General features: G+C 47.7%; 1 protein-coding gene and 2 non-coding genes across 3 annotated transcripts in view; 2 read left to right on the forward strand and 1 right to left on the reverse strand.

Annotated features, from left to right (window-relative positions):
• TENM4 (teneurin transmembrane protein 4) overlaps window positions 1–27,390 on the reverse strand; it is a 450,745-nt gene that overhangs the window by 106,674 nt on the left and 316,681 nt on the right. The window contains exons 13-14 of the mRNA XM_056858091.1: window positions 22,820–23,014; window positions 12,378–12,578 (exon numbers count right to left, since the gene is read on the reverse strand). Coding sequence (XP_056714069.1) covers window positions 12,378–12,578; window positions 22,820–23,014 — 396 coding nt within the window. The remainder of the gene's footprint in view (window positions 1–12,377; window positions 12,579–22,819; window positions 23,015–27,390) is intronic.
• TRNAS-GGA (transfer RNA serine (anticodon GGA)) lies at window positions 21,905–21,976 on the forward strand. The gene has a single exon. It is a non-coding gene; the product is annotated as a tRNA-Ser (tRNA).
• TRNAN-GUU (transfer RNA asparagine (anticodon GUU)) lies at window positions 22,044–22,115 on the forward strand. The gene has a single exon. It is a non-coding gene; the product is annotated as a tRNA-Asn (tRNA).

A 27,390-nucleotide genomic window follows, 5' to 3' on the forward strand; every position in this document is an offset into this window, starting at 1 on the left:
CTACAAATGAAGACAGAGCGAGACGGATGGCACAAAGCTCTAATAAATTTATGTGCAACCGGGATTCTAAATGTGACCATGTACCCCGTGATGTAAGGTTACCACAATGAGCACCCCATCCAGAAAGGGAAGCATCTGTGAACAGGTACCTCTCAGGGGAAGGACAATGGAAGGGGACACCTGAGAGGATGTTGATGTCATACGCCCACCACTGCAGGGAAGCAATGACATATCTGGGGATGGATAGGCGTTTGTACTGGGAGTCGACATTGAGCCTAAACGCCCAGAGGAACCAATTTTGGAGCGGGCGCATACAAAGTCATGCAAACTCTACCACAGCCGTGGTGGAGGCCATGAGGCCTAACAACTGCTGAATGTGGTAGACTGTCTGAAAGCATTTCTTAGTGAACTTGGACACCAATTTTTGGATGGTGCGACCTCTTTGAATAGGGAGGAAGGCCCTGGCTTGATCGGCATCCAAGCGCACTCCAATGAAGGTCTGTATCTGTGCAGGGACAAGTTTGGACTTGGAAAAGTTAACTAAAAAACCCAGATTATGAAGGACTGCAAGGACTAAATCCACTTGCGTGGCCAACTGTGATTGAGAAGGACCCACGATTAACCAATCGTTGAGGTAAGGAAATATTACACAAACCTTCAGGGCAAGGTGAGCTACCATGACCGCAAGGCACTTTGTAAAGGTCCTGGGGGCCGTAGATAACCCGAAGGGTAACACATTGTACTGGTAACATTTTCCGTTACATTCAAACCTCAGGTATTGGCGACACTCTGATTGAATTGTGATGTGGAAGTAAGCATCGCGGAGATCTAGCACCGCGAACCACATGTGCCTGTCCAGGAGGGGAAGCACTTCTGGGAGTGAGAGCATGTGAAATTTTCTGGTCTTAATGAAGGCATTAAGGTACTGGAGATCCAGGATAGGGCGCTTCCCCCCCTTTTTGTCCACAAGAAAAAAATGGGAGTAAAACCCACAGGTCTGGTCGGCAGATGGAACCTCTGAAATAGCCCCCTTAGAGAGGAGATTGTCAACCTCTTGTACAAGTAGGTCAGGGGCTGGTGACAGAGAACGGGCCAAGGGCCTATGGGGAGGTAACGTAAGAAACTCTATGAAGTAACCAACATTTATTATTTTCAGAACCCATACATCACTGGTAATTGCAAACCACGCATGGAAGAAATCAGACAGGCGATCACAAAAAACAACGGACACGTCTAGTCATGCCTGTTTCGGTTTGTTGAAACGGCCCGGAGACCCTCTGGGGCCTTTGCGGAACCTAGGTTTGCTTTGGAACTTCCTTTCGTTCTGAGGGCGAGGAAAGGAAGGGCGCAATGAAGGTTGTGTGAAAGACCCTTGAAAACGGTATGGGCAGGAAGGTTGGTTGGTTTGTCAGCCAAAATAACGCCACTTGAAATCAGGCGCCTGAGGGGCAATCCCTAGAGACTGTGCATTTGTCTTATTCTTTTTCAAGCGATCCAGGAAGGTATCTGTTTGGTCGCTAAATAGGGACGTCCCTTCAAACGGAAGGTCTTCGATACGTGCCCTAGAATCATAAGGGAGTGCTGATTGACACAACCAAGAGTGTCTACGGATGACTATGGTGGAAGCAATGGCTTTACTGGACGCGTCCGCCACATGGCGTGCTGCCGTGAGCTGCTGCCTTGCTAAGGATATACCCTTGGACTGAATGGCTATTGCCGAAGGGCATTGGTCATCAGGAAGGATGGAAATTTGAGGGGATACACGATCCCAAAGGGAGTACTGATATCTGGCCATGACTGCAAGGAAGTTGGAAATGCGGAGGCCTACCGCACTAGAGGTAAAAAAATTTTCTAGCAAGTAGATCTAGCTTGCGACCCTCTCTATCCTGTGGAGAGGAATGTGCTCCTGACCTATATTTACAAGGCAAAGCCTCCACTATAACAGAATTAGGAGGGGGATGCTGGTAGAGGAATTCTCCACCTTCTCTGCGAATCTTATATAGATTCTCTACTCTTTTGGTGGAACTGACCTGGAGCTCTGTATTTTCTGCCCGAGGCCCTTTATCATCAGGCCGTGGGGACTTTGTAAGCACCGGAGGCACATCTTTATAGAGGTGAAGGAGGTGCTGTTTGAACTCAGCCGAGTCTTCCTGGGCCCTGCTTGGACACGGAACCGAGGGGGTAGCCAGGGAATGAGGAGGTGAATCCTCTATGGTAATGGGCTGCTGCACAGCTACTTCGGAGGCGAGCGACGCCGATGGTTGAGAAGCTTTGGTTTGAGATCGGCATCGAGGAGAAGCCGAGGGTGATCGGCGTCGAAGAGACTTCGGCGAACACGAAGGTGATTGGCGCCAAGGCGATCTGGAGCGGGACGCATGGTGCGAAGAGCCGCGGCCGCGGCCATCTTGCAAACCCGGAGCAATAAACTTTGCCGGACGTACAACGACCGACGAGGGCTTCTTAGAAGGGCCACCCCGCTTGGATTTTTTTGTTGGGGGACCCGGTTCGGATTGCGGCTTACCGGTCGAAGGATCAGGCTCAGCAGATTGACCTTGTGGGCGAAGAGACTCCTTATAAAGATGAGAGAGCAGGCGAGTCGACCGAACCCTCAAGGCCTTGTTGGTGAGTTTGGAGCAACTTTTACAAGTTGAACAGGGTTTGATTCCCACTCCTCTACATGAGCGGCAGACTCTAATCTGGAGAACCAGGTTGGTTTCCCCACTCGTACACATGAAGCCAGCTGGGTGACCTTGGGCTAGTCACAGCTCTCTTAGAGCTCTCACAGCCCCACCTACCTCATAGGGTGGCTGCTGGGTTCTTCTTCTCCTCCTCCTCCACTTCCTCCTCCTCTCTACTACCCAGGGCCAACCCTGCTTAGCTTCTGAGATCTGACATCACCAGGCTAGTCTGAGCTGTCCAGTTCAGGGTCTTCAAGGTACTACTTCCCCTCTGCTGCCAACCAACATAGCGGCCCACCTCAACGTCAGACTTGAATCGAGCTCATCTGAGCTTCAGTCGCAACTGAAAAGATGGGTTGACTATGTTAACTCTAGATTAGAGACTGCCATTCATGGGGGTGGGGAGGAAAGAGGCTTTTAATGCATGTTTCAGCACCGGCAGTCTTTTGGGCAGCTACGTTCTGCCGACGCTGCCTTTTTTGAGCGGATCTAAAACGCTCTCCACGGGGCATGAAAGCCTTTCCCTGTCAACAAACATTTTCACTCCAGCTGTTTCTCCCAAAAGGTGGTTAAATATTTCCTTTCATCTTTAATCTCTTTTGCCGTTTGTGAGAAGAACTCAGCCGTTCCCTGCGCTGTCTCCGGAAGCATGGCATGCCCCCCACCATCCTCACCTTCCCCGGATTCATTTGCTTTGCTGTTCGAGCCGCTTGTAGGAAGGAATTTGAGGGAGCTTTAGCGGCCTAAGCTAAGGCTTTCGTTTTTCTTCCTTAGACTTCAGGACAAATTTGACCTTGGATTCACAAAGTGGGTCTCTTACCAGAAGGGTATTTGATACAAAACTGCTGAATCTACTGAAAGAGGTTTGGGCCATTTTCTCTTTGCAGTATAGGGAACAACACAAACCGAAAGAATGGGTCAGAGCAAACCAGTTCATCATGACAGCAGGAAGCTGCAGAGAGACTCACTTCAAACAGAGAATAAAAAGTGATGAAGCAAACAGCCTTGATAATTATTCAGCGTGGTGTGGTGGTTAAGAGCGGTGGTTTGGAGCGGTGGACTCTATCCTGGAGAACCAGGTTTGATTCCCCACTCCTCCATTTGAGTGGTGGACACTAATCTGGTGAACTGGATTTGTTTCCCCACTCCTCCACATGAAGCCAGCTGGGTGACCTTGGACTAGTCACAGCTCTCTTAGAGCTCTCTCAGCCCCACCTCCTTCACAGGGTATCTGTCATGGGGAGGGGAAGGTGATTGTAAGCCGGTTTGCTTCTTCCTTAAGTGGTAGAGAAAGTTGGCATATAAAAACCAACTGTTCTTCGTCTTCTTCTCAATAAGGCTGGGTTCAAAAAAGCACATCGCTAGCAGCAGATCATGAATTAATCTCTGAGGAAATGAAGTTAGCAGCATCAGTACACGAGGAACACGTTAACTGGTGTGCAGCGAATTGAAAAAAAAAAGCACACTGCTAGTAGCAGACCATGACAATCTCTGAAAAAAGGAAGCAACCTCAACACATTTAGAGTTCATTAACTAACATGCAGGATTTAACAAAGCACGTCGCTAATAGCGGCAGTGAATTCGAAATGTGCTATCTTCATCTAGCCATTTTACTTTGTTGAGTCGTTACAGTTAGGGCAGGGCATACATATAAGCCTTCAAGCAAGCAGTCGCTTTCAGCTTGAGGCAAGCCGCTTCTGCAAGGCAAACACTCTTTCCCAGCTGCTACTAAAAAAGAAAACAATCGTTTTTGGCTTAGGGCAGACTGCTTCTACAAAGTACTCAGTTGTTCCTGGCTGGAAGCAAGCCACATCTTTGAGTGGTGAAGGAGCGGTGGTTCGCTTGACCAAGCTTATGATACTTCCTAGAAGTCTGTGGGACAAATTTTTGAACCCTGTCAACATACATTAGCCATATCCCACTCCCCTCCTCAGAATTTAAAACACTCAAGGGTGCATTCTCAAGATTTTATGAAGATGGAACTGTTTGCAAATATGCAGAAATTACTGTGTAATGAAACGGGGTGAATAAAATTCCTGTAGAGAGCCAGTGCGGTGTAGTGGTTAAGAGTGGTGGACTCTAATCTGGAGAACCGGGTTCGATTCCCCACTCCTCCACATGAGTGGTGGAAGCTGATCTGGTGAACTGGGTTGGTTTCCCCACTCCTACACATGAAGCCTGCTGGGTGACCTTGGGCTAGTCACAGTCCTCTCAGAACTCTCTCAGCCTCACCTACTTCACAAGGTGTCTGTTGTGGGGAGAGGAATGGAAGGTGATTGTAAGCTCGTTTGAGACTCCTTAAAGGTAGAGAAAATCAGGTTATAAAAACCAACTCTTCTTAGAATCATAGAATCATAGAGTTGGAAGGGACCACCAGGGTCATCTAGTCCAACCCCCTGCCCAATGCAGGAAATTAACAACTACCTCCCCCCCACGTCCCCAGTGACCCCAACCCTCATGGAGTGACACAAGACCCTCGAAGATGGATGTTGAGCTAGAGGTACAACATGTAAGCAAGCAAATCAGCACTTAGAAGAAGAAGAAGAGTTGGTTTTTATCTGCTGACTTTCTCTACCACTTAAGGTAGAATCAAACCGGCTTACAACCACCTTCCCTTCCCCTCCCCACAACTGACACCTTGTGAGGTCGGTGGGGCTGAGAGAGCTTGAAGAGCTGTGACTGGCCCAAGGTCACCCAGCTAGCTTTATGTGGGGGAGTGGGGAAACCAACCCGGTTCACCAGATTAGCCTCCGCTGCTCATGTGGAGGAGTGGGGAATCGAACCCGGTTCTCCAAATCAGAGTCCACCGCTCCAAACCACCACTCTTAACCACTACACTACACTGGCACTTAGCATATTAGCCTGGCTGCATGGGGCGAATATAAATTACTTCCAGACAACGAGGGCTGATCCAGCACCACCCTTTAACAACTCTGCAAGCATCTCCCCTATGCAAAAATCTGACCCATGGAGCTGTCCTTGGTCCTGAAGACAATAGTCTGGCCCTGGCTTTTAGAAAGGTTTAGTTCGGGGGACCCCAACATGGTGTCCATGGGTGCCATGGCGCCCATTGACGCCTTTCCTAGCACCCACTAAGTTTATTTTGAAAGTGGGAGGGGCCAGGTAAAGCTTTTGCCCAGCAAGGCTTCTGATAGGCCAGGGAGGATCTGATTGGCTGTGCAGATTTTTAAACACGATGCTTTGGCAGCTAACGCCACCCCAGCATATGGATCCTCCAGAACTGCACACAATACTCCAGGTGCAGCCTGACCTTAGTTCTGCTGTGCACTGCATTGGTCAGGACACACCTGGAGTATTGTGTGCAGTTCTGGAGGCCTCACTTCAAAAAGGATGTGGACAGAATGGAGCAGGTGCAGAGGAGAGCGACGAGGAGGATCAGGGGCCTGGAGACCAAGCCCTGTGAGGAAAGGCTGAAGGAGTTGGGAATGTTTAGTCTGGAGAAGGGGAGGTTGAGGGGGGACCTGATTGCTCTCTTGAAGCAGTTTTCATCTTGGCCATCTTCTGAGCATGGGGTAGGGGTCACTGGGTGTGTGTGGGGGAGGTAGGTGTGAAATTCCTGCATTGTGCAGGGGGTTGGACTAGATGACCCTGGTGGTACCTTCCAACTCTATGATTTTATGAATCTACGAATGGATCACTATAAGGCAGCTCCATGTGTTCACTTCATCTGCTGTTTGTACAGGAGGCATGACTTTATTCAGTTTAACTGTATTCTCTTTCTTCTTTCTTCTGTTTATTCTTAACTTTATTCTGTTTGAAATAAAGCCCATCCAGAAATTCAAGCTGAAGAAACAAGGATACTTAACCATGCTAGTTTCTGTCTCATTTGCTTTTTTAAAAATTGCTAGAGATCCTACATTTGGCACTAGTGAATCTTCCACCCGTGACACTTTCCAATTTGCAGTGTGGGGGAAAAAAAGACATTTGTATGCAAGCGAAACAAAACGAAGCGCTAGCCACTTTTGTTACACCTGTTAAATCCTTTAATAAATGTGGATTTAATGCTAAAATACAGGATCAGGTAAAATTGCCCAGAGCTTCTTAGAAACTGGAACTGTTCCACTGACCTTCAAAATGTTATTAGAAAATTTAATAATTGCAAACTGTCTTAAGTTGGATTTTCTGGCTTCACGTAAGCTTGATTAAGGCTTCTCTTGCCTCTAGTGCTTTGTGATTTTCCAGAAATAAAAAGGTTGGCTGCTGCATTGCAATAAAGGAGAGACAGCCCTGGATAAGATATTCACTGTTAACTCCTGTGTCATGTTAATAGGGAGGAAAAACTGCATCTGTGAGACTAGAATTCCACCTACAGGGCATTTGAGCCGAAGTGACATAAATTCTATCTCATCTCAAGGCGATGAGATGCATAGTTAAATTGTGGAACTCCCTGCCCCAGGATGTGGTGATGGCTGCCAACTTGGAAGACTTTAAGAGGGGAGTGGACATGTTCATGGAGGAGAGGGCTATCAATGTCTACTAGTCAAAATGAATACTAGTCATAATGCATACCTATTCTCTCCAGCATCAGAGGATCATGCCTATTATATTAGGTACTGTGGGACATAGGCAGGGTAATGCTGCTGTAGTTGTCTTGTTTGTGGGCTTCCAGGCACCTGTTCACATGAACACATTAAGCTGCCTTATACTGAATCAGACCCTTGTTCCATCAAAGTCAGCATTGTCTACTCAGACCGGCAGCAGCTCTCCAGGGTTTCAGGATGAGGTCTTTCACATCACCTACTTGCCTAGTTCCTTTAACTGGAGAGGCCAGGGATTAAACCTGGGACCTTCTGCATGCCAAGCAGATGCTCTACCACCGAGCCACAGCCCCTCCCCATTGGTTGGCCACTGTGTAAACAGACTGCTGGCCTTGATGGGCCTTGGTGTGATCCAGCAGGGCTTTTCTTATGCTCTTATGATCCCTGTATGATAAATCAAGTTCATCTCCTTAGACATTTCTCAGGCACACAGTTATGATGACAATGGAGGTTAGCAACTGTTGCTGACCCTATTGGAGCCTGGTAATGTTGATAACCAGCATGGTGTAGTGGTTAAGAGCAGTGGTTTGGAGTGGTGGAGTCTGATCTGGAGAACAGGGTTTGATTCCCTACTCCTCCACGTGAGTGGAGGAGGCTGATCTGGTGAACTGGATTTGTTTCCCCGCTCCTACACACGAAGCCAACTGTAGTCACAGTTCTCTTAGAGCTCTCTCAGCCCCACCTACCTTACAGGGTATCTATTATAAGGAGAGGAAGGGAAGGGGATTGTAAGTCGGTTTGATTCTTAATTAAGTGGTAAAGAAAGTCAGCAGATAAAAAACTCCTCCTCCTCCTCCTCCTCCTCCTCCTCCTCCTCCTCCTCCTCCTCTTCTTCTTCTTCTTCTTCTTCTTCTTCTTCTTCTTCTTCTCCTCCTCCTCCTCCTCCTCCTCCTCCTCCTCCTCCTCTGAGCTATTTTACTGATACCCCTTAATGTAATTGTTTTATTCTTCTTCTTGGCATCTTTATTCTTTCTAGAGTACCTTAGATACTACTTGTTACTAGAATGGTGGGGTCTGAACTTCGGAAGCTGAACCTGAGATCAGAAAGATGGATAAGTATGGCCCTCGTGCCTGTCAGATCCCCTTCCATCGACCGCTGTGAGCTTTTCTTTAAAGATCTACCTGCTGTTGGGTGGCAGCCCATGAAATGAAATCTCTCTGGGGGATTTTGTTCTCGGCATTAAGGTTCAGTTGAAGTAAAACAAATATTCCAGCCTTAATGGATTACAGTTCTCCCCCCCTGCTTTGATGTTTAATTGGATCTCCAAGCTTTATAGGACATGGATTACAGCTTCCCAAAGAAGAGTTCCCGCTGTAGGGCCATTGGTCCTTAAATAGCATCCTGCATCTCTTTTGTGGATGGATTTATTTGACTTTCTTGTTTGTTAGAGAGACTTATGGCATTGTTGACTTGCTGAGGTGTGTGTGTGCATGCATGAGCGCACACATGCCCCAAATGAATTTTGTGAATGCCTAAAAATTCAGAGCCTCACCTATGCAAAAATAAAACTGCTGTTAGCATACTGCCCTTGTACAAATCTATGGTGAGACCACACTTGGAATACTGTGTACAGTTCTGGTCACTACACCTGAAAAAGGATATTGCAGAGCTTGAGAAGGAGCAGAAAAGAGCAACTAAAATGATCAGGGGGCTATGAGGAACAGTTAAAATGCTTAGGGCTGTTTAGCTTGGAAAGAAGGCGGTTAAGAGGAGACATGATAGAGGTCTATAAAATTATGCATGCTATGGAGAGAGTGGACAGGGAGAAGCTTTTCTCCCTCTCTCATAATACCAGAACGCGGGGTCATCTGCCGAAGCTGGAGGGTGAGAGATTCAAAACAGATAAAAGGAAGTATTTCTTCACACAACACATAGTTCAGTTATGGAACTCGCTGCCCAGGGATGTGGTGATGGCTGCCAATTTGGAAGCCTTTAAGAGGGGAGCGGACATGTTCATGGAGAAGAGGGCTATTCATGGCTATTAGTAAAAATGGATGCTAGTTGTGATGCATACCTATTCTCTCCAGGATCAGAGGAACATGCCTATTGTATTAGGTGCTGTGGGACACAGGCAGGATAATGCTGCTGCAGTGGTCTTGTTTGTGGGCATCTGATTGGCCATTGTGTGAACAGACTGCTGGACTTGATGGATCTTGGTCCGATCCAGAATGGCTTTTCTTATGTTCTTACACGGCACTGTTAGAATTCCCTTCTATATGCCCCATAGTGGAGAAATACAAATCTATTTTTGGGATCTCGCAGAATTCCTGTTTTGGAACCCTTCGATTTGGTGTAGTAGGAGGAATGTAGGAGTCCCGTGGGGCAGAGTGGTCAGCTGCAGTACTGCAGTCAAAAGCTCTGCTCATGACCTGAGTTCGATCCCGACAGAAGTCGGTTTCAGGTAGCCGGCTCAAGGTTGACTCAGCCTTCCATTCTTCCGAGGTTGGTAAAATGAGTACCCAGCTTGCTGGGGGTAACGTGTAGAGGACTGGGGAAGGCAATGGCAAACCACCCCGTAAACATAGCATGTCCAGTAAATGTTGTGATGTAATGCCACCCCATGGGCCAGTAATGACCTGGTGCTTGCACAGGGGACCTTTACCTTTATCTAGTAGGGGGATCAGGGCCAGACAACATTGCTCTTGGGCCTTGATTTGGGGTGGTGGGCCAATTAGGGACCAGATAACATTGCTTTGGCAGCTGATCCTGGACTTTGGGACATGTCCAGAGGAGGGCAACAAAGATGGTGGGGGGTCTGGAGACCAAGTTCTATGAGGAAAGGTTGAAGGAGCTGGGAATGTTTAGCCTGGAGAGGAGAAGACTGAGAGGCGATATGATCACCATCTTCAAGTACTTGAAGGGCTGTCATATAGAGGATGGTGCTGAGTTGTTTTCTGTTGCCCCAGAAGGTCGGACCAGAACCAACGGGTTGAAATTAAATCTAAAGAGTTTCCGGCTTAACATTAGGAAGAATTTTCTAACAGTTAGAGTGGTTCCTCAGTGGAACAGGCTTCATTGGGAGGTGGTAAGCTCTCCTTCCCTGGAGGTTCTTAAGCAGAGGATAGATGGCCATCTGTCAGCAATGCTGATTCTATGATTTTAGGCAGATCATGAGAGGGAGGGCATCTTGGACATCTTTTGGGCATGGAGTAGGGGTCACTGGGTGTGTGTGTGGAAGGTAGTTGTGAATTTCCTGCATTGTGCAGGGGGTTGGACTAGATTACCCTGGTGGTCCCTTCCAACTCTGATTCAACTTGTTAGATCCTGCCCTTACCACGGACAAAATTTCATTACAACTTCAGTTCTCTTCAAGTGAAATGGGGAAAAGGCACTGCTTACTTCAGGGCCTTTGGGGAACATGAAGGACCTAACTTTAGGACCTTTGGGGAACATGCATTCTTATAATAAAAACTATTGGAGCGGGGGTGGGGATCTGGAGACCAATGGCTATTAATTTCTAAAGAGAGTAACAATGCAGTTAGGTTCTATGGAGTAATTGCCGAAACCGCTTGTTCTCCTCCACTGTTGTACCATCCCCTGCTGTCTAACCCCCCCGCTTCACTCCCACACAGAACAACCATCTCCTAGGGCTGTGTACCGAAACATAACCTTTTCCCTTCTTGCATTCTGCAAAATTCACCTCATGTCACTTTCTCAGGCAGTGCAAAATTATACATAACCCTCACTCTCAGACTCCATTCCTCACAGAGCTGTTTTCCGATGTTAAAAGTTATTATTGCTTTATGCCCCGCGGCTAAAAATCTCTGCTAAGGTGGTTTGTAAACACCCATTTATTACCCGGCGTTCTCCGGTCTATCTAGGCCTCGGCTCCGAAAGATGGATTTACAAACCGCACACACCGTACTCTTCAGGCGTAGGGAGCCTCTGAAATGAATTGCTTAGCTTGTGTAAACTGTAGCACAAATTGGCATCTAGCATAGGGTGGCAGGCATTAACAGACTTCCATGTTTTAAATAGGGATATTAGCGGTAGGCCTCCTGGTATCCCGTTGTCAGCGTGGGAGCCAGCGTGGTGTAGTGGTTTGGAGCGGTGGACTCTGAACTGGAGAACCGGGTTTGATTCCCCACTCCTGCACATGAGGCCAGCTGGGTGACCTTGGGCTACTCACTGCTCTCTCAGCCCCACCTACCTCACAGGGTATCTTTTTTGGGGAGGGGAAGGGAAGGTGCTTGTAAGCCGGTTTGATTGGCAGGAGGAAACAGGGTGGGGAAAGGAATGTACGCGGATGGTGCATCAGTGTGCTTGCATCACATCCAGTCACCCCTACTCCATGCCCAAAAGATGGGGAAAGAAACCCCTCCAGGATCCCTGGCCAATCTGGCCTGGAGGAAAATTGCTTCCTGACCCCAAAGTGGCGATAAGCATTACCCTGGACATGTAAGAAAGGGCTGAGCACTGATGCAACCCTTCCTGCCCTTCCTCTAATGGTCTGTCTAAGTTCACAGAATCAGCACTGCTGACAGATGGCCATCTAGCCTCTGCTTAAAAACCCTCCAAAGTACTAGCTAGCATCGCCACAGAGGTCACTTGACCTGGCTTGCTCCTGGGCTACGGTACGGGCCCAGTTCGCCCCAGAAAACAGGGTGGCTTGTAAGATATACAAGGCCAAATCACTGTGCAAAACAGCCCACTAAAGATCCATGCGTTGCCTTTCCTAAGTGATCAAAAGCATATTACATGCATTTCTGGGGAAGAAGTCCAGGAAGGAAGCAAGGCACATCAGGAGAGCAAGGTAAACTTGAACACAAATGTCACTCAAGAAATCCAGATCACGTAAGACGAAGAAGAAGAAGAAGAGTTGGTTTTTCTCTACCACTTAAGGAAGAATCAAATCGGCTCACAATCTCCTTCCCTTCTCCTCCCCATAACAGACACCCTGTGAGGTAGGTTAGGCTGAGAGAGCTCTAAGGGCTGTGACTAGCCCAAGGTCACCCAGCTGGCTTCATGTGAAGAAGCAGAGAAACAAATCCAGTTCACCAGATTAGTCTCCGCCGCTCATGTGGAGGAGTGGGGAATCAAACCTGATCAGAGTCCACCGCTCCAAACCACTGCTCTTAACCACTACACCACGCTGTGCAAGCAAAGGGTAAGCTACAGAAAAGCCACAGGCACAATTACCAATCGAACAGTCGTGTCCAGTCCAGCTTGGATCGCAACTGCACAGGCCGGTTTCGGGTAGAAAGGTGCCGTGGCCCGAACACTGGTCCAGACAGGTCGCTCTCGGTGTTTCACAGTTGGTTCCTCCCCAGCCAACGGAGCAATGGCATTCCCCTCTGACACACACGCCGCGTCCTGAGCAAGTGGGGTCCATGCAGTCCACTGTAGGGATAGGGAGAGAAAACAAATGCAAACATCAGAAAAAATAAGCTTTGTTTCATGCTTAAGAATATATCGCTTGTCCAGGTTGAGCCTGACTCTATACATGTATGTATGTATTTATTTCTTTAGAACATTTTTAGACCCAAGGAAATGGTGTTGTAGGAGTATTTTCCAATAACCCCATTTACGTTCTGAGGCAATACACCAGGATTGTGCTTTGTGACCCTCCCCAAACACATGATGACTTGACTCTGAAAAGCAAACTTCCCTGTGGAATTTTGAAGGCCGCAGTTCGAATTCTCAGCAGGCTGGGTCCTTAGGGTTGCCAACCTCCAGGTACTAGCCGGAGATCTCCTGCTATGACAACTGATCTCCAGGTGACAGAAACCAGTTCCCCTGGAGAAAATGGCCGCTTTGGCAATTGGACTCTATGGCATTGAAGTCCCTCTCCTCCCCAAACCCCACCCTTCTCAGGCTCCCCCCCTGCCAAAATCTCCCGCCAGTGGCAAAGAGGGACCTGGCAACTCTACTGGATCCCTTGTCTGACACAACATGGAATCTCACGTGTTCTTAACAGTCCTCATTTAGTTTGGTCAACATGTTTTTGCCCGGTTCCAAGCAAATGACTCAGTATTTTTCACAAGCACAGGAGGGTATATTTCTCTTACAAGTGCTTCTAGCGGGAACACTCTTCAGATCATTCGAGAGTCAGCAAAGGCCAGGTTTATCAATCTCCGGCGCCATTAGCCAAGGACGAGCCAGGGTGCCCATTTTAGGACAAGACCCTTGCAGGCTTGGCCCTCTCCCACCTCCGGAAGGAATGACTGCGAAAGGGGGCGACCGGGAGCAAGCTGCCAGCGCCCGTACGTCCTCAGCAGATGGTTCAACCGTGGAGAACAAAGATTGCCAGCTCGCTGACAAGGGGCGACTGCCAGGCAATTCATCATCTCCTCCGAAGGCCGGGAAAGGGGGTGGGGGGAGAAGGGAAGCTTTCAGGGGGCTTCCATCACAGGAGGCAAGAGTGCCCTGCTACCTCAGCGCTAACGCAGGATTACAGCGGCTGGGGTGTGTGTGTGTGTGCGAGTCTCAGGACACCCCATTCATCATAATCCCAAGGCCATTTTTCATGTCGAAATGAGGCCTTTCAGAAGACGCCGGCGCACAATGGCGACTTTAATCTTGCCCTTGCTGGCCGTGTTACTTTAGGCGTTCGGTGCCGTGGCAAGGGTCCTGGGATCGGATTAGAGAGTTTCGCCTTCTTTTCTTTCTTTGTTGTTGGTGCTTTAATGGTCGATTCTCCCCTTCTCTCCCCCCCACACCTTCCCAACTTTCTTTCTTTTTCCCCCCAGGGAGTTTGGCTCAGCAAATTTAGTTGCTGGGCTGCAGAAAAGCACATGGTGATACTTAGCGTTCAGTTCCTTTCTATGGATTGGTTCTAGTAGCCAATGGAAGAAGAATTTTCTTAACAGTTAGAGTGGTTCCTCAGTGGAACAGGTTTCCTCGGGTGGAGGCGAGCTCTCCTTCCCTGGAGGTTTTTAAGGTGAGGCTAGATGGCCATCTGTCAGCAAGGCTGATTCTGTGAAGTTAGGCAGATCATGAGAGCAACAAAGATGGTGAGGGGTCTGGAGACCAAGTCCTATGAGGAAAGGCTGAAGGAGCTGGGTATGTTTAGCCTGAAGAGGAGAAGACTGAGAGGGGATATGAGAACCATCTTCAAGTACTTGAAGGGCTGTCATATAGAGCAGGGTGCAGAGTTGTTTTCTGTTGTCCCAGAAGGTCGAACCAGAACCACCGAGGTGAAGATAAATCAAAAGAGTTTCCATTTAGACATTAGGAAGAATTTTCTAACCGTTAGAGAGGTTCCTCAGTGGAACAGGCTTCCTCGGGAGGTGGTGAGCTCTCCTACCCTGGAGGTTTTTAAGCCGAGGCTAGATGGCCATCTGTCAGCAATGCTGATTCTGTGACCTTAGGCAGATCATGAGAGATACGGCATCTTGGCCATCTTCTGGGCATGGAGTAGGGGTCACTGGGGGCGTGGGGGGAAGTAGTTGTGAATTTCCTGCATTGCACAGGGGGTTGGACTAGATGGCCCTGGTGGTCCCTTCCAACTCTATGATTCTATGATTCTAAGCAGTTACTATCAAGCCGTGGGTCAGTTATAAGGCACATGCTTTGCCAATAGAAAGTCCCAGCTTCAATCCTAGGCACTGTTAAAGAATCTTAGGTTACAGGTGATGGGAAAGCCCTCCAACTGCCCAAGACCTTGGAGAGTCACTGCTAGCCAGACTTTCAGGTGAGTAGCTGTGTTGGTCTGCAGTAGAACAGCAAGATTAGAGTCCAGTAGCACCTTAAAGACCGACATAAGTTTTTCCAGAGTATAAGAATTTGAGAGTCAAAGCTGACAAAGGCAGCTTTGACTCTCAAATGCTTATACACTGGGAAAAGATTGTTCGTCTTTAAGGTGCTACTGGACTCCAACCTTGTTCTCCTGCTGCCAGTCAAAGCAAACGATGCTAAGCTAGATAGGCCAATGGTCTGACTTCGCATGAGGTCATTTACGCATGGGTACTTTCACTCACATTCACCCCCTGTCTATTTTGGTTGTTCCTTGGAGTTATGCATGAGTTTTCCGTCCATGAGAGATGACCTCGCTGCCAGCCCTCACAAATCCCGGGACTTCCTGTTCCTCTGTTAACCTGATTCTTCCCTCTCTCCTGAGCTCAGCCCAGGTGAAATCCCCATTCATAAGGCAAAGTGCCGGACACACAAGCTTAGTTTCGCTCACAACTAATTTACAAAGCAGCATGTCAAGAGACGGGGATTCAAATACTTCCTGCTTCCTGGGAGCTCTTTCTGAGCAGAAGAAAGGCTTTTTAAAAACCGAGGCTTGGATTTCTCCCCCCCTTCTTTTCAGATTGCTCCATTTTTTGTTTTATGTTCTTAAAATGCTTTTTATGTGGCAATTGGGTTTGGGGGGGGGAACTTTTCTCTCACTACAGCCAATTACAAAGCAGCATTTCAAGGGGCAGGGATTCAAACACTTCCCGATTTCAGCTTGGGGACTGCTGGTGCATACACCCCCAACAGGAAAGTGTGGGTCCAGCGAGCAACGAACCTCAAGTAAAACTCCCCTGCAGAAACGACCTATGACAGATTTGTCTCTTCATATGATTGGGGGGGGGGCACCAATGCAAAATGTGCATTCTTTTGGGTTGGGGTGGCAGAAACCCCCCGTGGATTACGCTGTTTGCCTGCTCAGCTAAAGCCGTCCGCTGCTTGAACAGAGATGCCCGCTCTTTCCTCCCTCTACTTTAAGCTTCCTTATCCCTACGATAAAGCAACACACTTCCCCCCCCCCCCGGTTTGCCCAGCTCTCAGGGCTACACAAATCCTGCCTCTATTTCTGCTTCTGCCTGGCTCATGCTTTCTAAAAATACAGAATAAAAGCTTGGGCAAAGAAAACTGTCTTTACCTGGCACCAGAAGGAAAATCAAACCAGGCACCAGACAAATGCTCCAAGGGGGAGCACTGAAAAAGCTATGTCTCTGGTTGCCCCCCACCTCTATAATTGGGGGCACAACTTGACAACCTCAAGCCAAAGGCAGGGATGTACAGCTCCGGTTCATTTCAGCACGGCTTCCTCAGGGGGTCTTTGGCAGGCAGGATCAGAATAAGCCGCACATCCCGATTTCTCGAAAACCAGGCTAGCTTACCCATCCCCGATTGTTTCACCCCAGCAGAAAGCAAGCTGGATAAAATGAGACAGAAGGTGGGGATTTGTTTTCCGCACGCGAGCTGAATATTCGCATTGGAAATCGAGCTCGAGAGATGCCCGCAGCCTCTCTACCACATCCCTGAGCATGAGTCTTAAATGTAAATACGATCACTTAGAGGGAGAAGGGGAGCTGGCATGGTGAAAAGGAGCGGTTTGACTGCCACGTCTTCTGATAGGGTTTAGACGTCCTACAGACAGGTTAGGAATGGCTTTATCTTGTAGTCACTTCAAGCAGAAGCAAACTGTTTTAGCGTCACTGCCAGGAGTGGCAAACACTGACGGTTGCTTGTTCTAAAACTTATTCTTCCTAGGCAGCTGGAAGCTAATGGGCAGACTAAAAACTGTGTGGTAAAAGCTCCAGTAATCTTTAACCGAAGTTTGGAAAGACTGGAGGCAAACTTGTCCGACTCTACTCTCATACAGGAGTCGGGCAGTTTCGGTCTCTGTCTTTGTCTCTGTCTCTCTCTCTCTGAAACATTACATTCTCAAGTGAAACTTTCTCTAAATTCGCGTGGTTACAAAAAAGTATATAGGTTACTCTTGAACACCAAAAACTAATCTTTCCCCCATCCAGGGAAAGAACTACAGTTCTTGTTTTGTTGACCACTGGTATCCGTCTTGGTTCTCACAAGTGGAAGATGTTACTCCATTTTAAATATAAAGGTGGGGGTGAAGTGAAACGTACACCCGACTGCATTGCTTGACGTATCATGTCTAATGCTTTTTGCTTTACTTCACATTTTTGTAATCCTAAATCCTATCGCATCGCCTCATTGTAGTGATTGCATTGACTGACACTGTGTAATCCGCCTTGGGCCTCAGTGAGAAAGGTGGACTACAAATGAAGTGAAGAAGAAGAAGAAGAAGAAGAAGAAGAAGAAGAAGAAGAAGAAGAAGAGGAGGAGGAGGAGGAGGAGGAGGAGTTGGAGTTGGTTTTTATATGTCAATTTTCTCTACCTTTTTTAAGGAGAACCAAGCTGGCTTACAAACTCCTTCCCGTCCTCTCCCCACAAGAGACACCTTGTGAGGTAGGTGAGGCTGAGAGAACTCTAAAAGAGCTGTGACTAGCCCAAGGTCACCCAGCTGACTTTGTGTGTAGGAGTGGGGAAACAAATCCAGTTCTCTAGATTAGCCTCCACAGCTCATGTGGAGGAGTGGGGAATCCAGCCCGGTTCTCCAGATTAGAGTCCACTGCTCTTAACCACTATACCACACTGGCTCTCCACATGAGCACTAGCAACAGCTCTCCTGAAAGGAAGCACAAAAAATTGGCGGTTCTTTCAGGTTTGCCTCCCAGGAGGTAAGGCTCCATTACCCACCTGAGGGTCCTGACCCACAGGGAAGACCACTGCTCAGAAGCACACACCATGTTCTTGGGAAACTCTCATCTACTGCAACCTTGTTTATGCAGGGAACCTTCTGGCTGGGATGTCAACCAGCTGAGGAACCCTGAAAACCTTGCTAGTTCATTCACTTATGTTTTATACACACGGCTCAATGAAAAAGGAAGGGAAAACGGAAAGGCCTGTTATAAACATGGTGGAGAGAGGTCTGAGGTTTCCAGCCAAAGGAAACAATACCAGATGGCCCCTCTTCAAGGAAAAAATATATTTGTAAAGTAGTGAAAACCAACTTTATATTAGACAGACCTGGAAAAAAGAAAGAAAGAAAAGAATTCTGTAAATTTCCCATATAACATATTTCAAGGTTTCCCTCCCTCCTCATTCCTCTTGGCACATTACAAATTATTGTGTTGCACATAAGAAACAAATCTATAGGAAGGGAGGAAATGTGCCAAACCACTGCTAGGAAAATGCCTGTTTTCCTTCGTGCCACAGCTTTTTATTTGAGCTGTCATTTGAAGAATCCTGCGTGGGGTGTGTCCAATTTTAAAACTTCTGTCTCTTTTTGCAGCCGCAAGAATATCCCAATGCAGTGTGCAATTTTTTTTAAAAAAAGAACACTGTAATAAAACGTCCGTAAAATCACAACAGGAGCACGGCGAGATCAATAAAAGCAACTTGGCAAATATCTGAAAATAGCAAACAACGTACTCGTCAGGAACAACCAGTCTTAAGACGCCACGTATTGGTCATCTGGAAATGGTGTGGTGTAGTAGTTAAGAGTGTTGGACCCAGAATTGTGACCTTGGGCCAGTCACACTCACTCAGTATAATTTACGGGGAGGGGGTGTGGCTCAGTGGTGGAGCATCTGCTTGGCATGCAGAAGGTCCCAGGTTCAATCCCAGGCCTCTTCAGCTAAAGGGACTGGGCAAGCAGGTGATGTGAAAGACCTCTGCCTGAGACCCTGGGGAGCCGCTGCCAGTCTGAGTTGACAATACTGTCTCTGATGGACCAAAGGTCTGATTCAGTAGAAGGCAGCTTCATGTGTTCATGTGTACGTAATGCAACATGGCCAGAATTGTGTAATGGCTAGAGAAGGGGTCCCCAATGTGGTACCTGTTAAAGGACATTGTACAAACACCTCTTTTCTGTGCTGAGTAACAGCGGGCACCTGTTCATACGGACAACAGCACATTAGCGGTCCAGCTTTTTGCCATCTTCCTTGTATGTTCTGAAATGTGAAAGCAATCTATAACACAGGAGATGTATTAAGCACCCTATCAGTCCATATTAAGAGTTTGCATCTTGCAATTAAGTCTTGGAACACCAGGGAGAAGGGGACGGAGAATGTGGAATGGATCGATTATTTGCACCTGATTTTGTTTGACTGCTTGGAATTCAAGGCTCATATCGTTTTGATCAGTGAAAGGTCTACGAGATCCGAATTGATGTGCATGTTCTGGCTGGTGTGATGCCATTGAAAGAGAAAGAGAGACAGAGAGAGAAGGCAGAACTACAGATTGCCCTTGTACAAGTCTATGGTGAGACCATACTTGGAATACTGTGTACAGTTCTGGTCACCACACCTAAACAAGGATATTGCAGAGCCTGAGAAGGTGCAGAAAAGAGCAACCAAAATGATCAGGGGGCTGGAGCAGCTGGTCTATGAGGAATGGTTAAAATGCTTAGGGCTGTTTAGCTTGGAAAGAAGGTGGTTAAGAGGAGACATGATAGAGGTCTATAAAAGTATGCACCGTTTGGAGAGAGTGGACAGGAAGATCACCTGCTGAAGCTGGAGGGTGAGAGATTCAAAAACAGGCAAAAGGAAGTATTTCTTCACAACGCACAGTTAAATTGTGGAACTCCCTGCCCCAGGAGGTGTGATGGGTGCCAATCTGAAAGGCTTGAAGAGGGGACATGTTCATGGAGGAGAGGGCTATCCATGGCTACTAGTCAAAATGAATACTAGTCATGATGCATCCCTATTCTCTCCAGGATCAGAGGAGCATGCCTATTATATTAGGTGCTGTGGAATACAGGCAGGATGGTGCTGCTGCAGTTGTCTTGTTTGGGGGCTTCCTAGAGGCACCTGGTTGGCCTCTGTGTGAACAGACTGCTGGACTTGATGGACATTGGTCTGATCCAGCATGGCATTCCTTATGCTCTTATGTTCTTACGGGTTGCAAAGAACACTCATCTGATGCTGAAAACAACATTCCTGGGTCAAGTCGCTCTCCATAAGATCCAGTTCAACTTGACCCAAGTCCTGAAGTCATTACAACATGCATTTCCCTGCCTTGATTCCACATCAATGGGGTGCCACTGGTAGGGGCAGGAAAAAACACACCTTAATTTATTCAGAGTAAGTTGTATCCGGTATTATCGGATGGGGAGGGTGGTTGGAGGGACGTGACATAGGACTGCCATTTCCAGTGGAAGCACTGTGTTCTTTGCAAGGTATCTTCCCTTCCATATGCCTCCCAATAAGCTAACTCATGTATAATTTGCGAACAGATGTCTGTGCGTCTGATAACATTCCCCTGAAATATATCTTATACACTGCTTAGAATCATAGAAACATAAGGGTTGCAAGGGACCACCAGGGTCATCCAGTCCAATGCCCTGCACAATGCAGGAAATTCACAACTACCTCCCTCCCCTCACATCCCCAGTGACTCCTACTCCATGCCCAGAAGATGTACAAGATGCCCTCCCTCTCATCATCTGCCTACGGTCATAGAATCAGCATTGCTGACAGATGGCCACCTAGCCTTCGCTTAAAAACCTCCAGGGAAGGAGAGCCCACCACCTCCCGAGGAAGCCTGTTCCACTGAGGAACCGCTCTAACAGTTAGAAAGTTCTTCCTAATGTTTGGATGGAAATTCTTTGATTTTAATTACAACTCATCGGTTCTGGTCCGACCTTCTGGGGCAACAGAAAAGAACTCGGCACCCTCCTCTATATGACAGCCCTTCAAGTTCTTGAAGATGGTTCTCATACCACCTCTCAGTCTTTCCCTCTTCAGGCTAAACATACCCAGCTCCTTCAACCTTTCCTCATAGGACTTGGTCTCCAGACCCCTCACCATCTTCTCAGTAATGAAAAGGAGGCATTTAAAGCATCCATTTATATGCACCCCTAATGGTCACAAGGGTTCTGTCTCACATGCACATGAAGGAAGAATAAAACACACAGTGCTGAAAAGGCATGACGATGAATTCAAATTAAGGAGAAAGGCAGCAACGTTTCCATTATAGGCTTAGCACAGATTGAAAGCCATCTGTGCAGGGGCTCTTGAAAAGATACTTGATTCTGAAGCGGCATTGAACCCGTGGCCCGGGATACTGCAAAGTACCTGGCGCCAAAGAAAAAGCAGAGTCCCTTGTCTGCCACTATGAACATTCACATCCACAAATCACTTGGCAGTGGTGGAAAAAAATTACACTTTTCACTCTGTGAATCGAGGAGATGTTCTAAAAAGAACATTTTGATCATGCGATTATGTGTGCTTCAGATCTTTGAGCAGCTCTGGCTGTCATAACACCTGAAAGTTTTTTGCTTGGATACTATGCATACATAAAAGACAACTAGCAGCTTGGAGGAGAGAGAAGGTTTTTGTTGTTGTTGTTGTTATAGACCCATCTGGTGTGAAAGGAAGCAGCTGTGGTTCAGTGGTAGCATCTCCAGTTAAAGGGACTATGCAAGTAGGTGATGTGAAAGACCTCAGCCTGAGACCCTGGAGAGTCATGGAGAAGGGCCATGGCTCAATGGTAAGAATGTGCTTGGCATGCAGAAGGTCCCAGGTTCAGTCCCTGGCATCTCCAGTTAAAGGGACCAGGCAAGTAGGTGATGTGAAAGACCCCTGCCTGAGACCCTGGAGTGCCACGGAGAGAGGTTGTGGGTCAGTGGTAGAGCATCTGCTTGGCATGCAGAAGGTCCCAGGTTCAATCCCTGGCATCTCCAGCTAAAAGGATCAAGCAATAGGCGATGTGAAAGACCTCAACCTGAGATCCTGGAGAGCCGTTGCCAGTCTGAGTAGAGTCCTGACCTTGATGGACCAAGGGTCTAATTTGGAATAAGGCAAGGGCCGTAGCGAAGAGACAGAACATCTGCTTGGCACATGGAAGGTCCCAGGTTCAACCCCTGACATCTCCAACTGTAAGGAGCAAATGGTAGGTGATGTGAAAGACCTCCACCTGTAGGGGAAGGGGCTGTGGCTCAGTGGTAGAGCATCTGCTTGGAATGCAGAAGGTCTGAGGTTCAATCCCCAGCAACTCCAATTAAAGGAACTAGGCAAGTAGGTGATGTGAAAGACCTCTACCTGATACCCCGGAGATCCGTGGAGAGGAGCTGTGACTCAGTGGAAGAGCATTTGCTTGTTATGCAGAAGGTCCCAGGTTCAATCCCTGGCATCTCCATTTAAAGGGACTAGGCAGGTAGGTGATGTGAAAGACCTCTGCCTGAGACACTGGAGAGCCGCTTTCGGTCTGAGTAGACAATACTGACTTTGATGGACCAAGGGTCTGGTTCAGTATAAGGCAGCTTCATGTGTTCATGTGTTCACTGGCATATATACCCAGCTCCCTGGGAGCAGCTTTCCATGGGATACTTCCATTCAATTGTGGTATGTGTGTGACCACTGCACATACACCTGTATATGTACATGTCTACTTTATTGCCGGGCGGGTGCTGTAGCTCAGTGGTAGAGCCTCTGCTTTGCATGCAGAAGGTCCCAGGTTCAATTCCCGGCATCTCCAGTTAAAGGGACTAGACAAGGAGGTGATGTGAAGGACCTCTGCCTGAGACCCTGGAGAGCCATGGAGAGAGGTTGTGGCTCAGTGGTAGAGCCTCTCCTTGGCATGCAGAAGTTCCCAGGTTCAATCCCCAGCATCGCCAGTTAAAGGGACTAGGCAAGTAGGTGATGTGAAAGACCTCTGCCTGAGACCCTGGGGAGCCGCTGCTGGTCTGAGTAGACAAGACTGACCCATGGTCTGATTCAGTGTAAGGCAGCTTCATGTGTTCACGTGTCCAAGGTGGCACCAAGATCCACTCCTGTTTCCTTGCAGCAGGGAAGAAAAGAAATCACCAGCGTAAGGGCCAACGGAACGAAGACTGAACATACCTTCCTCGCAGCTCTCTCCCTTGTACCCTGGATTGCAGATGCAGGTCCCCATGATGCACGTGCCGTGGTTGTTGCAAGAGATGTCAATGCATTGGTTGGTTGGGACATCGCACTCGGCCCCCTTCCATCCGCTGTGGCATAAGCACCGGCCTTTCATGTACTGCCCGTTTCCGCTGCATAATACTGGGCAAGACGCTACGAAGCAACAGAGATAGAATGGTGTAAAAATTAACCTGCCTTCTCATGCAAGGGTATCTATTGCTATCACAACTACCTCTAACAGTAAAATTGCTGGCCCCCGTGCAGATGATGATCGCATCATCACCAGGTTGTGGTGATGGCTGCCAACTTGGAAGGCTTGAAGAGGGGAGTGGACATGTTCATGAAGGAGAGGGCTATCCATGGCTACTAGTCAAAATGAATACTAGTCATGATGAGTACCTATCCTCTCCAATATCAGAGGAGAGTGCCGAATATATTAGCTGCTGTGTAACACAGGAGGATGGTGCTGCTGCAGTTGTCTTGTTTGTGGGCGTCCTAGAGGCACCTGGTTGGCCACTGTGTGAACAGACTGCTGGACTTGATTGGCCTGATCCAGCAGGGATGTTCTTATGAGGACAGGGCTATCCATGGCTACTAGTCAAAATGGACACTAGTCATGATGCATACCTATTCTCTCCAGGATCAGGGAGAATGCCTGTTATGTTAGGTGCTTTGGAACAGAGGCAGGACAATGATACTGCAGTTGTCTTGTTTGTGGGTTTCCTGAAGGCACCTGGTTGGCCACTGTGTGAACAGACTGCTGGACTCGATGGGCCTTGGTCTGATCCAGCATGGCCTTTCTTATGTTCTTAGGTTCTCAAGGGAGTTTTCACTATCAAAAGCTCATGCCCCCCAAAATCATGTTGGTCTCTAAGGTCCTACTGGACTCGAATCTAGCTGTTCTACCACAGACCAACACAGTGATCAAAAGAGTTTCCATCTAGACAATAGGAGGAATTTTCTAACAGTTACAGCAGTTCCTCAGTGAAACAGGCTTCCTCAGGAGGTGGTAAGCTCTCCTTCCCTGTAGGTTTTTAAGCAGAGGCTAGATGGCCATCTGTCAGCAGTGCTGATTCTATGACCTTAGGCAGATGATGACAGGGAGGGCATCTTGGCCATCTTCTGGGCATGGAGTAGGGGTCACTGGGAGTGTGTGGGAGAGGTAGTTGTGAAATTCCTGCATTGTGCAGGGGGTTGGACTAGATGACCCTGGTGGTCCCTTCCAACTCTATGATTCTATGATTCTACCCTCTGAAACAAAATACATTTGGTATTTTAAGATGGTACAATTTCCCCGCATGTCTTGCATGCATGCTTCTATTCTAAGCTTTAAGCAAAACAAATAAATATAGTGAAATAAAGAACTCTATTTGGGTTCCTTTCATTAACATCTTTTCATTGCACGGTTGTGTGGGACCTCAGGTAAGACAATGTTACGGGTGGTCAGGGGTCGCCCGAATTAGTCCTGCTTGCCCTCCCTTCGACACTGCGCCCTGGCTGACTCTTCACAAAAGGAGGATAACCCCGAGGGCTCCAGCAAGGAAAAGCTGTAGCTTAGAGACCGCCTTATGGATGACTGAGCAAAAAGGTCACCCCCTAAGCTCCACCGAGCTATTGACCGAGCAGCCACTGGCCAAACAATAAAGGCCCGGCCATCTCTAAGCCCTCCTTTTGCTTAATGCTTCCCCCCCTCAAAGGCCAGCGCTCTCGAGGGGTCATTATTCTCATTGTTTGTTCGCATGCAACAACCGAAAGGAAGGGGAGGAGGAAAAGCAGGAGGCCCAGCAGGGGTCGGGTGGGGAAGAGGTTTACTCCGGTAAAGTCACGGCAAATGATAAACCAACCAAGGGGTTTATTGGATTTCAACCTCTTGCAATCCCGAGCTAGGCTTTACTTACTGCTCCCAGTCAGGCCTGTAAGCATCTCTGGGCACCCGGTTGGCCACTATGTGAACAGACTGCTGGACTTGATGGGCCTTGGTTTGATCCAGCAGGGCCTTTCTTATGTTCTTAACCTGAAGGACCCGTTCTGACTCGCAAAAGCTCATACCCCCAAAATCTTCTTAGTCTCTAAGGTGCTACTGGACTTGAATTACTAGTCAAAATAGATACTAGTCATGATGCATACCTATGACTCTGTCTTTCACGCTTGTTGATGTTATACACATCCTGAGAAGCTTGATACCATATACACCGTGTGAGTTGGCAACCATGTTTTAACTCACATGGACTAAATATTTCTATATAAAGCCACACAAAACAAACGGCTTTTATATATCTTTTACCTTGTATAATGTGCATATAGATGTCAGGATGTGTATTGTAAAGTTGTTTTATGTGTGACCACTGAGGAAGGCCTATATAAGGCTGAAACACGTTTGGTCTAAGTTTGGTCATTTTATGTATTGTGCATATTGATAAACCCGAACCAAAAATAAACCTGAAAAAAGCCATTTCGGTAAATTTCAGGTTCGGGTTTACCAACTGCCAAAACCTGGGGAGAAAGCCAAAGTCGAATTGACAATCCCTGAAAAAACCGGGTAATTATTCGGCTTTCCCCAGGCTTTGCGAAGCTCCTGCGGGGCATTTTTTGAGGTAGAGCCCCCAAATTTGCAGCATTCAAGCAAGGGAATTTGGGTTTCACGCTGGGTTCCAGAACTGTGCAGATCTATTCCCTTGCTTTTGTGCTGGGACCTAACTCTGCCCTTGGTGCTGGTTCTAAGAGTACCCGCAGCGGTATCCCAAAGATCTAGGAGCCACAAAAGCACAGAAGCAGTTGTGGATTCCAGTGATAAAGCTTTGAATTCAGAAGGTCTGAGAACCAAACTACATGTTATGGGTGAACATGGGACCATCCCATGGCCACTGATGCCATTTCAGATAAGAATTTAGGTTAAAAAAAGGTAAAAGTAGTCTCTTTTGCAAGCACCGGGTCATGGCTGATCCCTGGGGTGACATCACATCCTGATGTTTACTAAGCAGACTCCGTTTATGGGGTAGTTTGCCATTGCCTTCCCCAGTCGTCTACACTTTACCCCCAGCATGCTGGGATTTTACCGACCTTGGAAGGATGGAAGGCTGAGTTAACCTTGAGCTGGCTATCTGAACCCGACTTCTGTTGGGGTTGAACTCAGGTTGTGAGCAGTTTTAAAACTGCCATAAGAACATCTTCCCCCGAAGATTATTTCACACTTGAAAAAGTGTGTGTGGGGAAGATATGAGCACACGGTACGGCTGGCCGTGGCACATTTTAAACAATCAAGTTCTCATCTGAAATGGAGTTAGCAGCCACAGGTTGTCCTGTGCCTGCCTGTAACGTGTAGTTTGGCTCTGAGGTTCGGTCCCTGGTGCGTCAAATTACAGGATCACAGGCGTAGGGAAAAGGCTCTTTTCTGTACCTGAGCCCATTGCCAGTCAGACAATATAGTGCTAACCATCTTCAAGTACTTGAAGGGATGACATATAGAAGTTGGTGCCGAGTTGTTTTCCGTTGCCCCAGAAGGTCATACCAGAACCGACGGGTTGAAATTAAATCAAAAGAGTTTCCATGTAGACATTAGGAAGAATTTTCTAACAGCTAGAGCGGTTCCTCAGTGGGACAGGCTTCCTCGGGAGGTGGTAAGCTCTATTTCCGTGGAGGTTTTTAAGCTGAGGCTAGATGGTTATCTGTCAGCAATGCTGATTCTGTGACCTTAGGCAGATCATGAGAGGGAGGGCATCTTGGCCATCTTCGGGGAATGGAGTAGGGGTCACTGGGGGTGTGGTGGGGAGGTAGTTGTGAATTTCCTGCATTGCGCACGAGGTTAGACTAGATGACCCTGGTGGTCCCTTCCAACTCTCTGATTCTATAAAGAAGACTCACCAACGACCTCACTCGATATGAGGCAGCTTCATATTTCATAAGCCAAATAACAAACACTTCCTCTCCCAACACCATCACAAGGAATGGTGGACAGAATAAGTGATGGATGGATGGATCGCGTGGCTATGTTAGCCATTTTTTAAAACAAACATGACTTTAGAACAAAGTAAACAGCAAATGGGGCAGAGAGGGGCCGCACTTGCCTAGAAGAGAATGCAGCAGAAGGGCTTAGCTTGTCCACCAATCATGTGGCAAATTGGATGAAAGTCTTGTAAATAAAGCACCCACCTGTGACAAATAAGCCCCAGAAGCCTTTTCTTCTTAAATTTTGCAAAGCAAATAAAGAAAGATGGACACTTTGCTTGGATAAACCTGGAATTACGGAGCAACCCAACACACTTCTACCATCTGCACTGTGCCTCATCAGGCAATTTCCGCAAAGCAGATCCCCAAGATGAAACCTCGGAGGCCATGGGGAGGGGCTGTAGCTCAGTGGCAGAACATCTGCTTTGCACGCAGAAGGTCCCAGGTTCAATCCCCAGCATCTCCAGTTACAAGGATCAGGCAGGAGCAGCCTGAGACCCTGGAGAGATGCTGCCAGTTCGAGTAGACAATCATGACCCTGTTAGACAAACAGTCTGATTCAGCATAAGGCAGCTTCACGTGTG

The sequence above is a fragment of the Euleptes europaea genome, chromosome 12 (assembly GCF_029931775.1).
Source record: "Euleptes europaea isolate rEulEur1 chromosome 12, rEulEur1.hap1, whole genome shotgun sequence".
Lineage (NCBI taxonomy): Eukaryota > Metazoa > Chordata > Lepidosauria > Squamata > Sphaerodactylidae > Euleptes > Euleptes europaea.